The 17,628-nt window shown below is 42.5% G+C and overlaps 2 protein-coding genes across 9 annotated transcripts in view; both read left to right on the top strand.

Moving 5' to 3' along the window:
- Positions 1-11,353, top strand: part of MICAL2 (microtubule associated monooxygenase, calponin and LIM domain containing 2) — a 124,665-nt gene extending 113,312 nt beyond the window's left edge. For all 7 annotated transcript variants that reach the window (XM_021400973.1, XM_021400972.1, XM_021400970.1 and 4 more), the window contains 4 exons: positions 903-996; positions 6,248-6,347; positions 7,213-7,286; positions 8,098-11,353. In XM_021400973.1, the coding sequence (XP_021256648.1) occupies positions 903-996; positions 6,248-6,347; positions 7,213-7,286; positions 8,098-8,282 (453 nt within the window). In that variant the 3' untranslated portion in view covers positions 8,283-11,353. The remainder of the gene's footprint in view (positions 1-902; positions 997-6,247; positions 6,348-7,212; positions 7,287-8,097) is intronic.
- PARVA (parvin alpha) overlaps positions 16,202-17,628 on the top strand; it is a 61,980-nt gene continuing 60,553 nt past the window's right edge. The window contains exons 1-2 of one of the 2 annotated variants that reach the window (XM_021401793.1): positions 16,202-16,337; positions 16,522-16,731. In XM_021401793.1, coding sequence (XP_021257468.1) covers positions 16,596-16,731 — 136 coding nt within the window. In that variant the 5' untranslated portion in view covers positions 16,202-16,337; positions 16,522-16,595. Of the gene's footprint in view, positions 16,383-16,521; positions 16,732-17,628 lie in introns of both variants that reach the window. The other variant, XM_021401794.1, reaches the window with a different exon arrangement.

The raw sequence follows: 17,628 nt of genomic DNA, 5'->3' as shown, positions 1-17,628 counted from the left end.
TCAGGTACAATACGATTCATGGGGCGGGGCCTCAGATCTCGGTGTGACAAGTCCAAGTGTGCCCCAGCAGATTGTCACAGCTTTGTAGTTATGCATAAGTACATGAACATGAACAGGAGCAATAGTGACTGGCAGTAGCAGCAAAGCACATTGAATTCAAAGGGCAGAGGGAGAATGCAATCCCCTGAGAGTGCAAGAAGCTCAGCTATCACCTCGGTATACTAGCAGGACTCAGGTAAAATAGAATGAGGGTTTTTGTCCTCTCTGCCATAAAGGTGAAACTGAACCTTTTAATTTATTAATTGATTTTCCTAAATGATGCTAAGTCAGTTCAGTTTATTCAGACCCTGAAAATAATCATATTGATTGAAGTCAGAGTTGTACATCATCCTCTGTTGTGTTACGATAAAGGGTGGATCCATGTATCTAACCTAAAGAAAAGAATGATTCTGTTATCATTTGTATTTTGAGAGATGTAAATGATCTCAAAGTAAAATTCTTTTCTCTTCCTGCTTTGTGGAAGTAATCAAGTCCAAACATTTTGAGCCATCTTTCTTGTTTGCTAGGATGTTGCGAGGGTTAGGTTTGGTATGCCCTGACACAGCCTGAAATGGAAACTTCAGTCTTCTAAAGATGTATTGTGTCCGTTATCCCAAAGGCACCTCTGAAAATACCTGCAGTATACTGAGATTCTTCTAGTATCTGAGATACTTACCCACACCAAAATATGGCTAGAGAGTGGAATTGTTAAATTGCTTAGGCGCCAAATACACTTGATGAGTTTGCACATCCCATGACTCCTCAGAGACCTCTTCAAGCTGTTTCTCTAACCACTGAGGCTATCTTTTGTCTCTGAATTCTTAAGCTATGTCTACAACTTTTATATCCTTTCAATTTTGCAGGCAGTCCAGCGCCAACTAGAAGAACTAGAGGAGAGACAGAAAGCGCTGGAGATTTTTGGTGTTCAGTTGGAGAGAGAACTCAGAGGAGAATCTGGTAAATGAAGGAGTGCTTGCTCTTGATAGTTTTGGTTTTTTGTTTGTTTTCTTTGTTGCCTTTTTGTTTGTTTGTTTGATTTAAGAAGAGGGATTTTATTATTGTCATAGAATTCAGTGCAAAATTTTAAATGAAAAATGAAAGGACAGAAATCCTTATTTACCCCTTTCTTCAAACTGTTATCTCAAGCACCCTTTAGCTGAACACTGTAACATTCTTTTGGTTATCTTAGATTTAGAAATATTTGCTTTGCTGTTGAGCATGAATCTATATTTCCCTCCTACCACCCTACCCCCACTTATATATATATATTTTTATTATTATTTTTTTAATCCCATCTTGAGCTTAGTTTCTTCTCTGGGAAGGAACCACTGAGGTTTCCAAGAGCTGTGTCTCAGTTACCAAGCTGACAATAGTCCTTGCCTAGTAACAGAGTCATTAATGATTTCTCCCAGCACGTGAAATGCCATTAATACAGTTAAGGCGATGGCCATGCTATAGCAACAGCAGCCTACAGTCCCACCACTCCAAACAGGTGAAAGATAATAGGGACATCATTCTTGGTGAGCCTTTCACTCACCTGAACCAACAGTGCCAAGTGTCCTGTAACGTGGTGCTCTCCCAGCGCTCCCCAATGCTGGCAGGGTGAAGCTGAGGAAACCTTTTGCCGTGGGGCAGGACAGGACAAAAGGGGATAAGGGAGAAACTTGTGTGCATAAGTGGCATCAGGGGAGCCTGTATTTCTGTGCCGAAAGGGTTCTGGGGAGCAGACAGCCCAATTGAAAACATCTGTTTATCTTTGTTTTAGAAAGGTGAACCTCAAGCTTTTGGGGCAGGCAGTTGCACAGCACTGGCTATGTTTTAGCACCTGACCTTGTCATCTTAGCTAGGACACCTGGCAAAATGTCTACACACCGGATGTTTTAATGCCACATTTCCTAGCAGTTATCACCCTTATTCTAACACCAAACTGTCCAGTTTAACAAGAATATTTTACATTTATTAGCAATTTTCCAATAACTGATAGTTCTCATTTATTTCAAATGTTATTTAAAAGGCTAGAAGCAATTTCTTTTTCTTAAACAAAAACACTACAATTTATCTAATAGCATCCATGTTACCACCTATGAGAAACATTCCTAAGAAGACTGTGAGGTCTGGTATATTAGCTTTGTTCTTTACTACTGATTTCAGTAAGAGTGGCTGGTTTTGAATATATCAAAAATATGAGGAACAAGAGATTTCTAGCTCTTGGGATAGATGCAGAATACTGGGATGAATGGCCTAGAGCTCCCTCTTGTTTTTCCTATTTTGACAATCGCATTTCCTAAAGAAGGCTGTCTGCCAAGAGATTGATGCTTCTCATTCTCTTCCCATCCTCAGTAATTGGATTGCCCTCATTAAGGTGAAAGTACTATTTTTTCTCCCTGTTGATTGTTTGCGTGTAGGTGGCCAGTTACAAATAGGGTAGATGCTGAAATGTAGGATGTTACTGTCTCTCAATAACTCTTCTGGTGCAAAAGTACAAAGCTGTAAGTTTCCCAAACAAAATGTAAGTGCTTTGTCACTTGTATTATAGCATATGTGTAATGATGCCAAAATCAGTGAGTGCAGTGTTCCATTCGACCTTCTTAATAATAATGGGCATTATTGTTTAATGAATGACCAGTGTTTATTAGGTTAAGTTGTATTTAAGCAGGTCTGTGCTTATGTAATTCAAGTGGTTTAATAGGTATCATTAAGGTGATTAGAAAACGATCACGGTTCAGCAGTAATATTGAGCTGGAAAGGTTGTGAATAACCAAATTTAGAGACAGGCCTGCAAACACTAGTCTTCAGTGACATTTATGCAACTCTCCTTTAATAATTCCGTAAGCATAGGATGAATGGCCCCTTTGTTAGTGGGGTTATTCATTAGCTCCTCAGCTGAATTAGAAGAGAACATGCGTGGGTGTGAAACAACTGCCATGAAGACTGATGAGCAAAATGGGGCTTTGATGATCTTCTAATTGTAGTGACAATTCACGCATTTTTTTTTTTTTTAAAGAAAGGAAGAATATCAATCCTATGAGTATTTTTTCATGGCCCTTATTCCCTTTATTCTGATTCTAAATACTGAATAATAAATAATTAATGCATCACTGCTTTGTTTTCCATTGACATTTGTGGAGGCTTATAGAGATCTTTTGCCTACAAGAAAATACAGAGATAAAAATCCCCAAGCACGTTTTCCACTGAAATTAGCATAACCAATCAATTGACTACACAAATCATGAAGAATGGTGGTAAAGAAGAAAATCTATGAAGAGAGAACATGGGAAAAAAGTCCAACTAAAATAAAACACCTTCTGTTTTGGAAGGTGGACAAACATCTGCACGTGTGTGGACCATTTTTGATTTCGTATGCATCTATCCAAGGTTTCTCAGAACTTCCAACAGAGTCAGAAGAGATCAGCTGAAAACCTCTGTGAATAAGGCAAACGAGGCTTAGAAGTTCCTAGGGAGGAGCAAACTTGCAGAACCCCTCTACGTGTAACATAGAGAGAACAGAGCATTGCTCTGTGGATAAAAGGTTGTTGGTAAAAGGTAGTCACAGCCTGCCCTCAAAAGTGATGAACACTGAAATAGATACGATGTAATGAGAAGAATATCCAGCTTTCAAATGGGATCCAGTGGGTTACAAGAGATTTGGGCAAACCAGAAGGAAAACTTGCTTTAGCAAGGCTGTAACAAAAAGCCAACATGGCTAACAGAACACATTCTCTAACCTTTAAAAAAAAGATCTGTCTTGCTACCTTATGGCAAAGACTTCAGTGGCTTGTTCTGCTCCTGGAAACCATAAAGCAGTCCCTCAGATTCAAATTACTATTAACAGTGTTATTAAGAAATATTTGAAAAGCTCAGGGAAAAATGCCTCTGGAGACACTAGAAGGGCATTCTGTGGGATGGAAAAAGAAAGAACACAAAGGCTATTTTTATTTCAGCTTCCACTGAGGCTTTTGCCGAAATGACTGGCATTTTTGCAGAGTCTGTTCCTATTTGTGTACCTCAGTCAAGCTATGATGCAGAGTTTTTTATTAGGGAGGTTTTAAAATGTAAAAAGGAAATATTTAAAATATTTAAAAGTATATATTTAAAATATGCAATTTTGACTAATCACAAAAACAAAAAAAAAACAAAAAGGGGATAGTAGCTATATGCAGACCTGCAATAGCCATGCTTTTGCTGACACTACAGTAAATCAAGTCTGGATGATATCTTCTGATAATGACATGTGAAGACCAAAGGCTCTGGATACTAACACCTCATCCCTGTGTTGAATCTGTAAGAAGCTACCATTAACACGTCCCTGCAAGAACTACTCTGGCAGTCACTGTGAGAAGGAATTTTTATCATCATTTGCTGACCTGGAAGATCCAGTAGAAACACATCTTTTACTGCCAATTTTTTATGGAGTTGGGCAGAAATCAGACCAATATTTCTTTTCACTCTCCTGTTGCTTTATCCTCCTATTTCACGGTAACTTCAGACTGGGGTCAAATCCCAATGGGAAATCACCAAACATCGTGCAAGCCAGCATGACTCCTGATCTTGGCACAGGGGCCCATGCTCTTGTGACACTGGCACAGGGGCCCATGCTCTTGTGACACTGGCACAAGCTGACCTGGGATGACAGTGCCTGCCTGTAACTCTTCATTAGCACAGGGATCATGTTGAAATGTGGCTGGGTGCTTCTGTTTTGTGAGGGAAAAAAAGAGGTGGAAAACATGGAGTGAGGAGCATGTTAAAAAGAACCTTGAGAAAAATAAACAAAATAAATTCCTCCTGAGAAGGTGGATAGCCTCAGCTTGATTAGGAGTATCACTGGACTTGGATATTCTCTTGACAGTCTTGATTGAGGAATACAGCTGGTAAAATGAGCTCACTTGCTCATTCTCAGATAGGTTTTGTAGTGATAAGCAGGACTAACGCAATGGAAACAGCGTTACAAAAGGTGGAAGGAAAATACAGCGCTCACCCGGATCGGAAGATTTGGGGCTCGCAGGAAAAGGCTCCCACCAAGGAGGGATCTCCAGGCAGAGATCCTTCCTCAGGGGCAGTCAGCCCTTAAATGAGGCCTAAGAGGGGTGGAGCCTGGCTCCACCCCTTCTGGTTACACAGGTGAATTGCCTTCACCTGTGCTCCCAGGGCTGACTGGGTCTTTCCTCCAGGTGCTCAATCAGTGGTTCAGGCCATGACTCAGCAGTTCCTATACAGGTTTGCAAAGGAAAAGGAGAGCAATATGTGAGCAATAATCCATTTTTGATTAACACAGGTAGGGAAGTTACTTACCATCTCCTCTCATCGTTACATCCTGCTAATGCAGCAAATGCTCACTCCAAGAATATTGGATGGATCTGAAGGAGGATGTCTGGGGAGGGTCATGTGAAAGGGCACATGCCCTGCACCACACTCTGACCTGCCACTGGAAGACTCCAGGGGTTCTTCCTTGCCTAAGATTTTTCGCAGGCTACATTTTAGAGCAGTAAAGGCTCTTAAGTGGTGGAAGAGGAATCGGTCCTGCTCTTTAGTAAAATGGCCTCAGTCTGTGCACTCTCTGGGAGATAAACAGTCTCTTCTTACATGTATGCACAGTGTCAACCAGTAATGCCCTAACTCCAATTGTTACAAAACCACCCCACAATAATAGATTTTTCTGGTGCCACAGTCTTTCCTGACAATTGAAGCAAATGCAGATTTAGAGGCCTGCTGGCAAATGAATGAAAATCTGTAGGAAACCTGACTCAGCTTGTGCTGCCCACAGGAAGCAGGGACTCGGGTGATACATGCTAGCAAGTTCATCTTGAATCTGATGGTGTTAGTGGGATATCCATTTATATAGACAGATCCAAAGTCTGCTGTCAACAAAGAAACTATGTTATCAAAGGCAGAACTAAAAGAAAGTGAGTGACCATTTGGGGGAAAAAAAAATCTATTGAAAGAAAAAACTTGATTTCCAAACAAGCAGTGTTTTTAAATCTAATGCATCTTTAATTGCAATAAATTACAGCATTCAAACAACATTCAAGCAGGCGTATTGTGTATGTTTTGTCTGGACACTTTGCCTGTGTAAGTTGCATAGAGAAGAAAAATAAATCTGCATTGGGTCTCACCTAGCCTCACCAATGAGGATTATTTAAAGTGACCTCAAGTGGCAAGAGCACTGGAAGGAAGCCCAGTAATGTATATTCAGCTTTGCTATTTTAAACAGTTTCAGGCACGCGGGATGAAACTCAGATGCTTCATGAGTGGTTTGAGCTGGTCCTGGAGAAGAATAAATTAATGCGATACGAGTCTGAGCTCTTGATTGTGTAAGTAAGGATGAACATTAGTGCGAAAGATTCACAGGGGAGACAGAAACTTGTACTCATAGGACATCTGAACATGTTGCTGTGAGATGGAGTTTGAACTGTCATAGAATAAACGTATCCACAGTACAGTCTGTTTTGAACACAGACCTTCAGTTGAGCCCTCCTCATCGCTTCCTTCTCACAGTGGTTCAATTTATTTCATTCCTATAGGATACTCAAAAAAGCTACAGCACACAGATGTTCTGTCTTTATGCAACATGGGTGTAATGAACACTTGGGCGCTTTCTCCTGTAGAAGAAAAATAGTCTGAGTAGTGTATCTCATGAGAGAAAAAAATCAGGGAATTCAGTACTGAGATGAAACAAGTATATGCACCAAGCCAATAAAAGCTGCCTCGTGCTGCTGTTTGTAGTTGATGGAAACAATATTGGCTGTAGCTGCTTCATCTCTCTTCTTCCGAAACATGCTCAGCAGACAGGTGTAGGTGGGTCCCAGATATTTTCTCCACTATCTCTGGATGATATGGGAAGGTGTTTAGAGCTGCAGCAGTCATTATTCATTCTGGCTGGACTCTGTGGGCAGGCTCAGGCTTGTCTAGGATGATGATGTGAGTACAACCAACAAGGCATAGCTGGTCAAAGCCCCGAGTGTTGCAATGTAAGGAGCTTAATCTGATACACAAAGCAAAAGGTTGTAATAGTACTTCTGGTATTGTTGCGCACAGGCAGTGCTTTAAGCCCTGACTGCCCATGAGGAGAAAATACTGGATAAACAGAATACATGAAATCTTAGTTGAAATAATACTTTGTATTGTATGACTTTATTTAAAATGTTTATTATTTAATGTATATTTTATTGTACCCAGAGCCCAAGAATTAGAATTGGAGGACCACCAAAGCAGATTGGAACAAAAACTGAGAGAGAAGATGGCCATTGATGGTAAGTCAAAGTGGGGAACGTGTGCTAGTCTACAGTTGTAGACCATGCCCATATGAGTACCTACTTGCTCTGAAGAGTGGAGTGGATGATACTTTTCCTTCTGTACTTTTCTGCGAGGTTATGTCAACTGCAGAGCTACACGTTACCATGGTATTTTGGAACTGCTTTTATTTACTTGGGACTACACTTTGGGTTTGTCCTTTCATTCAGTATTAGAAAAGAGCGTGGGGATGATGAATACAGGCAGACGGGTGAATACATAGCACTGAATACACCAAAATATCCTGTTGGTTCTGGGCACGTGGATTGTAAGTGACTACAGTTTTCAATATTTTTTTCTGAAGAACAGTCTATTTTCTTACAGATTCTGCATTGCGTGATTGATTTTTTCAAGTTTTATAAACTAATCTTGAAGTCCAGTGCAAATGCTGTTACATTAGATTTCACATCCTAATACAGTAACTGCTACATACCATATAGAATTTTAATTATGGTGTAATGCTTAGGCAACATTTACAAATGTTTTTGTAAATAAGTAGTGTTCTTACTACCATTTCCACAGCCTAAGTTTGCTAAAAGTTCTACTATACACTTTAGGGGCCTTAATGGTCAACTTTTAATGGCCTAAATGCAGGATAAATTTTCCCTGGACTGTAACATGAAAAATATTAACTGCTATTGGCTTCATTTGAATGTAATATTTAATCCAGGTACAACAACAGTTAAAATGCAAAGCATAGCAACTGATCTGGAGCTGATCAAAACATAGCAAATGATCTGGATTATAACCTCTTGTTTTGTGATCATTCAGACAGCCTTAAAGATGAGATGGATCTAAACGAGGAAGATGAAATTTTTATTGAGATGATGAAAGTGGTTGAAGAAAGGGACAAACTCGTGTCTGCCTTAGAGGAGCAGAGAGTGAAAGAAAAAGCAGAAGACCAGCGCTTCGAAAGCATTATATTATCAAGGGGGTGTCAGCTGAGTGGGATTTAAACTGCCATATGCAAACAAATGTAATTTCAGTAATATTCGTAATCATGGAGGTACTGTATTCTGAAATTTAAGGTAATTCAAATTTGAAGTCAGTTTATTTGGGAAGGGTCGTTTTGTTATCAAGAGCTTTTAAACAATTTCTGTGCTCACGCTGGTGTGAATCACTTCACTGTCAGCTTCAAGAATCTCAAGAGTAAAGATGGAATGGATTTACCTGACTGAGAGACATCACAATCTGTGAAAGGGAAATTGGCACTCCAGTGTTTCCTTGGAATTGTATTTTAGTGCTGAGAATAGAGTTCCTAAGAAATATGATGATATCATATAGTATTTTTGAGATGACATTTCTTTCCATCTGTTTGTCTGACTCTCTATGTGGTTTTGTTTATATTTTGGCACAGCCAAGCAGTGATGAAGTATTTAAAGGTCAAAAAGCAAGCATCTCATGTAGAAATAAGGTTAGTTATTTCTGGTGGAAAAGTCTTTTGACTAATAACTATGTATAAGCACTCATTAAAACTATTGTAAATGCAATGTCAGAAATGAATTTTCTAGGTATTTTTATGTTTTGGAGCACAGTATATTTTTGAACAAGATGTTAAACATCCGTATGTTCTGTAAAATGGTAAGGGGTCATCAAATGGGTAACTACCCTATGACTGTTACATACTCAAAATAGCTTTTGTATGTCACAGATTAAGGTCTTCTCTAAAGTATGCTGAATGATAATTTTATAATACCTATCCAGACCTGCTTCATAGAATATATCACAAAAAGTATCATGAGTGATGTAGCACTTAACAAATCTTCCTTAGAATAATTCCTCAAAGGGACTGCAGAAAATATTGAGTTTTGCAATAGCGATGTTTGGTAGATAGAGAATGTTGTGAGTATATTTAAATTACATTTATATTGCTGCTCAAAAATGTATATGTAGATCTTTTGCTTAAAGGAAGTGCCTGCTATCTTTTTTTTTTTTCTATAGGCATGGCATAGCAGATGTGCAGAAATTCTTGTTGATATTCAGGATACCTTTATTACTTTCTTAAATCTGCAATTCTGCAATCTAAGATTGGTAATATTTCAGACTTGTACATACGATGCACTTCATTTTCAAACTGAAAAACAAAGGAGACCAAAAGATTGTTTCTTCTTGAATGTCATTTTACCTCACACTTTGACTCAGGAGATTTGATGTTCTCATTATTTCATGAATGGTGCTTACTTGCAAGAGCTGCCTTCTTACAGCCAAAGCTACAAGCATTCTTGTTACATTTAAGCTAAAAAACCTCTTGGTAACTAGCTGTAGGGTAACAGACATACTGGATCTTGGTACGATAATTTATGAGTGATCTTAAGTTTTTGCTGTATTGTAAGAAATTTAAAATATCCTTTTTAAAATTAAAAAATATTTATATTGTTGACCACAAATGAATAATATACCTCTGTTGCTGCAAGAACTATACTATTGTTCTGCAATATTTATGTATTTATACTTATTTATTAGCCTGGGTAAGGAGGATAAGAGTGTCATGTTATATTTTACAGTTTGGATGTTGTCTCCAGTTTTCATAAAGAAGTGTATTTCTAACAGTTATTTATAAGTAAAAATCTGCAGAGTAGATTAGGTAGCTTTACCAATTTGGTAATTATTAGTAATAAAGTATAAATTAAGATGTAAATAACATCTCAGTGGGATACACTTACAGCATAACACGTAGGGCCTTAACAGTATAATTTGTCTTTCATTTTGGTGGAAAGACATAGCAGGATCCCTGAATGTATTCCAAAATTACCATCAGACATTTTTTTCTGTCATTCATATGTGGAGCATACTTTGATCTTCAAGTTACATTTTTATTGAGATGGATTGCAGTGATTGATTTTAAAACTAACTCTATTACTTTAGATTGACACAAAGTAGAAGCAAGCAGGACAGCAATAAATATGTTCACTTTCTCTGTTGAAATCTGCTGGCATTCCCAGTTTTGTGGATAAAATGTATGGATTTTATCACTGTTCCCAGAAGCCAGTAGTCCAGTAGAGTGATACTGTCTAGATCATCTACCATTGTTTTCTGTAGAAAACTGAGAGTTGTAATGCTTTCAACTGATTTTTTTTTTACAAATTTTACAGCAAACTTATTTTATTAGGGCTTTGCACAGCAAGGCAGTTCAGCACAGAAGCCCTCAGTTATATCAATCAATGATTATTTATTCACCTAATTTGTACTAAAAGCCCACTTATCCTCCTTGTGGCTGCCATACAAGGAGGAGGAGGAGGAAGGGCAGCCCCAGAGGAATGCGAAGCAGGTCCTCTGCCGAAGTCCAGCCCACTCACCCAGGGCAGGTGCTGTGCTCCAAAAGCCCAGGCTGAGGACACTCTGTGGTGTGGACAGGCCCTGAGATTTCACTTTACAGCAGATACTCATTTGGCCATTGAGAGCCAAGAGATTAAAGGCAACAGGAGCTGAGAGCCATCAGCACTTAATGGACTGTACAGATATTCATTGCTGAAAAGATACTTTTCTGTGTGCCATGTGGTGATAACACACTCCATCCACAAATGCAGGTCCCATGTGTCTACTCCTGGATGGAAAAACCTGGCAGGCTACTGCTACCCTGACTGGTCCTGCGTGCCTCACAAGATTAGATCCAAAAACAAACTGTGCAGGCAAAGCAGGAACAGAATAAATTCTTAAGCAAGTCTTAAAGCAAGTCTTTGTATTGTAAGAGCAGAGGAGGCAGAAGAAATAAGCTATGTGCTCTGTTCACAGGTCAATTTAACATGGCTGGCATGTATTACAAATGTATTTAAAAGTGTTTTGTTATGAGTGTTCTTACTGCTTGATCTTTTCTGTAAATTGACTCATTACCATATACTGGATTTGTTGGGGTCTTTTTTTTCTATTTTCTTTTTCCAGTCCTTGGCACCGTCACTGTTGGGTATAATGTGATGTGCTGGAATGTATTGCCATCTCTAAACATGAGCAATTGCATTGAAGTATTCAATTGTATTGAAGCAATTGTATTGATGTATTTGAAGAAATAAAATTTATCTCACTCTCTGAAGTGCCTGAGTCATTTCCGTAATAATTTCTCTCCTCTGGTACCTACAGTATAATAATGCGTGTCTAAGAAAAATCAGTGGGTAAGAAATTACATCAGTTTCTTAATTCATATACTGGGAAGTAAATTACACTGTCTTGCAGTTCACAGTTGCATTTTATAGTTTAGAAATTATGACACCCTGAAGCTGGATGGTATTCAATTCTAATTCTAACATAAGAGGTTGTGAAATCCATGAGATCAACAACTTTCTTACATAGGAATTCACAACCTAATTTCCTTAGACATGACACACAAACTGTAACATCTCCCTGAAGACCTGAAGGAACAGTGTCTACATGGATCACTGAGAATTGGGGATCAAAACCTTAAATGCCAATTTTCAAATTCCCATAACTTTACTTAAATTAGGTCATCTCATTTTGTTGCTTTTTACCAGCAGGGAAGCCTTTCAGAGCAAGACAACATGCTGTTCAAGATGAGAGAAGCAAGATTGGAGCTTATGTTAGCATCTGCACTGTTGTTCCCTACTCCGTGGCTTTGAACTGCTTGATAGTTCCTCCTCTTCAGAGGGCAGATGGACGGCAGCTTCCCTTCGAAGTCAGGGTAATTTCTGGCACATTTGAACTGAGCTTTTTTTTCTATTGTCACGTTTTTCCTTTCCATCTTGTGTGCCTGAGAGACAGACAGGCATGGTAGTTACTCCCTGTACTGTACCGCTCATATCTCAGGACCGCACAGAAATTACCTGCCTGCTGGGTTTATTGGAAGTAATACGTCAAACTTTTATCTGTGTTTAACACCTCTCAGCCACCAGGTCACCACTTAGGGGGTTTGGCTGGCCCAGAGCTCGGTGTGGGGAGGAATGCCACCAGTGAGTTTACTGAGGGTTCCCTCCTATTCACTACTTCTATCTTCAAAAGATTCTATGTCTAAAGAAAGCCAATTGGGCGAGGAGTTCAGGGAAAGGAATTTGTAAGCTATTATTTGCCTCAAGATCAATCTGTTTGCCCTCCAGGTAAAGGAATGCCTCAGTGGTTTTTACACTGTTTGGCTAGGTTTCTCTGGGCACAGGCAGTAAACTTGGACTTATTCCTTGAAACTCTACTTTTTAGCCTAAGGCATATGTGATTTCCACAAAGAATTTTGCTTTTGTTTAGCAGTTTCTTTTCAGAAGGATATACCCTGTTTTCATTCTCGCGTAAACACGTACCAGAATGTGGCCTAGCAGGCTGGAGATTCTGTATACCTTGTAAGATTTTGCTACTGTTCAGAAGGCCTAAGGCTGTCTCTGCTGAGCTCTGCATGGACCATATTGTTATTTGCAGAGTCCAGCACAATGGATTTACCACGTTAGCGTGTGAAAGTGATCCCTGCAATCTTCATGGCAGCCACACCTCGTGAATCTGGCAAATGCCTTGTGATGTGTAAGGTACAAACTGAATTTCACCTAAATTGTTATGCCCCTAAAATCTGTGAACGAATGGTGGGGTACTTGTCAGATAGTTTTTTCTCCTATTTTCAATGAACCGTTGATAGAGGTCTGGTGGCCCTGCATGCCAGCTAAGTGCTTGCTGGCATATTGCTGTAACAGATGCACAAAATCATAGGCTCAAGTGAAAGGCACAAGTGATGCTTATTAAGAAAAATTCCAGATACTGACTTTTCCTAAAACAGTCTCCACATGGTCAAATGCAAATGCATACAAATTTGGCCATGCACTCAGAGATGACTGATTGACAGAACTACATGTGGCTGGAAGCATTAAGTACCAGAATGATATTCTCATCTGAGTGACATTTCCCTTTGACACTTTAAAAATATTTAATCTCTGTAGCTATATACAAAACATTATCTTTTGTTATGTTTCGAAGTAGCCTATTTTACTGTCCTGTTAACTATTACTTGGTGGGGACAGTGGCATGTTCAGTAGTTAACTGTGCAGAACTGGCGGTCAGATGGCTGAGGGCAAGTGTATAGAAAAATGAAAAGGATGGACTTGGGTCTAGTTCTGTTCCTCCTGAAGTCAGTGAAGAGATTTGCTGTAAGCAGTTACAGCAATAACAGTAGGTCACTGGAGCATTTTTGAAAATCTGCCTTCCACGGTTTAAGTGACAAATCGGGTAAGAGACTCGTGCAGAGGTATGCGTGAGAGACAAATGTTGAAGTTAAAGACAAGGCATTAATTTACTGTCTGGCTTTAACCAGCTTGGCTTTAAGCATGTGTTAAAAAAAATGATAATAAGCGGGAGTACTTTGAAAAAACAGATAGGACATCAGAGCTGACCTCTATCCCATGAGCAGCCATCTCAGATGGTAAGTATATGGTATCCTTTCAGCTACTGCACTGCTCCTTCTCATTAGTCTAGCCCACAGTGGGTATGCTATGTATCATGTCTCTTCTACCTCAATCAGAAGCAAGAGTCTGTTCCTGATCATTCTGAGTCCTGTAGTAAAATATATAAAAAAGCAGGTGTGCATGGATGGATATGCAGGTGAATAAGAATGCATTTGAAGTATGGTGATGTAGCCACCTTTTATTGCATGACAATAGCATACGTCTGATGAGGTTACAATTGATTTGAGCTATTGGTCGGCTCCTTGGTAAGAATAAGGTGCTGACAGGGAGCATGGTGATGGCCCTCGTGGTCTGCTCTGGATTTCTCCATGCCAGATGCAGAGGGGCCAGCCCAAACAGCAGCCTGCTGCTTCTGTGTCCTGTGCATGGGATCAGGGAGCATGATTGTGAAAGTATTCAATTATCAAATCTGAAGCAGAGCAAAAACCTAGCCACATGAAAATCCACAGCAAATTCACGTTACTGCAGCTTTTCTTTGTGGTTAAAATCCTTCTCAAATAAGAGCTAGGCATTTCAAATCAACATTCCCATGTCTGCCATAAACTGGGCCTTATGCATGTCTGTAAGACCCTTTCTGCCAAATGCAATATTAAAGTCATACTTCTATATATATTCCCAGATCAAAAGAGGAAAAAAAAAAAGAGTAGCATATGTAGTTCTAAATTTAAGGTAAAGAAAAAAATAAATGTTGTAACTGTCCTCAAAGAGAATCATCATAAATGGGAAAACTTTTCAAACAACAAAAAACAAATTAAAAAAAAACCTGCAAATAAATTCAGGAAGGAACCCCTAAAAAAAAAGAAAAACAGTAAACTTGGGTCTGTCTGTTTATCTGATCCCTTAGCATTGTTACTCAAGGCACGCAGTGTTTGTGTTTCCAGATCTGATAAACTTGATGTTAAATGTGTTATGTTTCATTTAAAAAGTACTTTCTCCTTGTGGTGAAAGCATTTACCCAGAGCTCGTGGGGCTGTTAAGTAAGTAAGTAGTATTGCATTTGACATCTAATTTACATCTGCTGCGTGTAGTGAAAGGGGGAAAAGTAAAAGAAAGATGCTAGGTCTTTGCAGTTGCTGTGTGTGAGATCCAGCAAACACATGTTCAGTGCTGACTTTCCCACATTGTGCAGCCTGGTACCTGTTCATGAGCGTCTGGCTTGTTCTTTCTGTTTTTAACACAAAATAGCAATACACTTGCGTTTGCCAGAATGCTTTCTTTTCTGCTGCACCCACAAAATCCTGTATAGACATGTGTAGTCATTAGGGTCCAAATGGAGGTTTAGTTGGGTTTTTGCTGTTTGAAAATGCCACAGATTCATATGCACATAACAAACGTCACGGTGGCTTATCTTTATTTCTATTTAAACCTTTACTATGTTTTCTTAAAAATTGTTCAAAACTGTTTATATCCTAATCCATACAGTGTGTGAGTAGCACTTCTGTAAAAATACAAAAAAAAAGATGAACCTGCAGACAACAGTGCAGTGATGCACGCGTTGCTCTGAGCCAGCGAGCAAACACAAGGGAACACGGAGCAGTGGTAGCAGCTTGGGCTCATTCCCGCATTTAACTGATGGCGGTATGGACGAACAGAGCTTTTCCCCAGGGCATATACTAACAGCACACAGCAAATACTCATTGATGTCAGCTAACCAATGCCACCAGCTTGTGAAAACGCAACAATTATTAGCTGATTTAGAAATATCCTCGCGGTAATTTCATTTCGCTTATTATGCCTAATGGATAGCTAGGTATTTGCATGAAGCGTGTGTGGCTTTTTGCCTGAATTGTTAATCGAGTTGATTGGGCGGTGAGTGAAAGTAGTGCCTCCAGATGACACGGTGCTGTCCCGGTGCCTCCGAACCGGTAGCAGTGGGCAAATCAGCAAATCAGCTGTTTGAAAGAAGCTTCTCTCTTAAGCCACTCATCTGCAAATCAAAGGAGGATTAGTATGGGCCATCTATCGCGCAAAGTCACCTCTCTTTCCCGCTGCTTTTTACAACGGTCTGCGGTTATTTGTTTCTGTAGAAACGGATATCGTGATCCCCACCTCCCTCAGACAACGGCGATGGCGGGAACCCACGGGCTGCTCTGCAAAACGTGCTCCACTGAAACGTGTGCAGCGCCTCCAACTTGCACGAGGCAGGCCAGTGACACGAGCACTCGCTTAGTTCTCCATCGCCCCTGATCACAGAGTGCAGAAGCATCTGCCTGCAGCTGTGCCCACCCCTTCCAGAGCCGCCACCTGCGCGCAGGTACTGATGCGTACCAGGACTGCCCGGCCCGCTCCTGCCCGCGCTCAGCCCTCAGCGGTCCGTGCCCGCGCTTGACCGAGCAGCCCGAGTTGTCGGGCAGCTCCTCTCTCCCGGGCGCTGCGGGGACGGCTCGGACGGCGGGAACGGCCCCGTCTCGCGCCTCGGCCTTCCCGCCCCTCAGCTCCGGCAGCCGGGAGAGCAGCGCGGCCCTCAGACGCCGCACCCGCCCCGAGGCCCGGCCCCGCTCGGGCTGCAGGGCTGCGCCCTTCCCCTGCCGAAGCTGCGCCTCTGCCCGCACCGAGCCGCGGTGAGCGAGGCTTCTCGCCGACCGGATCGCCCCTTTCCAGAGCCCGAGGGAGCCGACCCGCAGGAAGGTACGGCGGGTCGCGGGGGGGGAAGCGCATCCGTCGGCGGCACAGGTGAGGGCGGAGGGGCGCAGCCGCCGGGTGAGGAGCGGGGCGGCGGGCGGCGGGCGGAGGGCGGGCGGGAGGCAGGGCAGGAGCGGGAGAGCGGCGCGGAGCTGCCTCAAATGCCTGGAATAATTCCGCTTCCGTTCAGAGCCGGGAGCGGCCTCCCACGGCACCGCGGCCTCGCAGCCGTCTCCTTCATCCCCGAGCGCCGGCCGCGCCGCCATGGCATCCTCCCCGCAGAAGTCCCCTTCTTCCCCCAAATCTCCCACCCCGAAATCGCCCCCGTCCAGAAAAAAGGACGACTCCTTCCTGGGCAAGCTCGGCGGCACGCTGGCGAGGAGGAAAAAAGCCAAAGAAGGTAAAAAAAAAAACAACCACAGGTCCGCGCGTTTCCTGGGAGTTACCTCGGAACGGGGAGGGGGTGGGAGGAGACACGGGGAGAGGAAAGGCTCGGGGGAGCGGAGGAAGGGGCTGACGGGCGGACGCGGGTGGGGTGGGCAGGCGGGCGGCGAAGGGAGGAGCGCCGTGCCGCCCCGGGGCGCCGCTGGGGCCGGGCGGGGAGCGCCGCTCCCGGGGCCGCTCGCGGTGTCGGCGCGGGGTCGCGAGGGCGCGGGGCGGGAAGCGCCGGGCTGCTGCGGCTGTGGGGCCGGGCCGGGCCGTGCGGGTCGGCCGAGTGAGCGCGGGCGGCGCCGAGCTCGTCCCGAGGGCCGGGCGGGGCGGCCGCAGGCCCCGGCGGGGAAGCGGGCCGTTTCCCTGCGTGCCGTCTGGGACTTGCCGGGCGTTGGTTTGTGTCGGTGTGCAGCCTGCTGGGGCACGGCGCTCTGGGAAAGCAGGCTCACGCGCACAGCTTGCAATAGCGCTCCAAGGCTTACAGTTTAACCTGCTCGTTCCTGTGTCGAGCTGGAAGCCTTTGCCTCGCTGCAGTGGAGGCCCGAAGAGCGCCGAGTCGACAGTCGGGTTTTTTGTCCGTGCATGTGAATTAATACCCACCCCCTACTGAATCCGCCCATTTAGAATCCGATGAGGCAGAGAACTGGAATTTAACCTTACTCACCCATCGTTTTTGTAGTTGATGTTAATTTAAACACAATACCAAAGTAGCAGTCATTTCAAAACTGTTACTCGAGTTTGCAAGTTCTTTGCTTGCAGGGGAGTAGGGCATTCTGCTCAGCAAACCCGGACTGTGAGGTGCATAGCTGGGTGGTGAAGGCAGCACGGCATTTCAGAGCGGCACCTATGCTGCAGACGAGGGTGA

This window comes from Numida meleagris, chromosome 6 (genome assembly GCF_002078875.1).
Source record: "Numida meleagris isolate 19003 breed g44 Domestic line chromosome 6, NumMel1.0, whole genome shotgun sequence".
Taxonomy (NCBI): domain Eukaryota; kingdom Metazoa; phylum Chordata; class Aves; order Galliformes; family Numididae; genus Numida; species Numida meleagris.
This window is presented reverse-complemented; position numbering and strand designations above follow the sequence as displayed.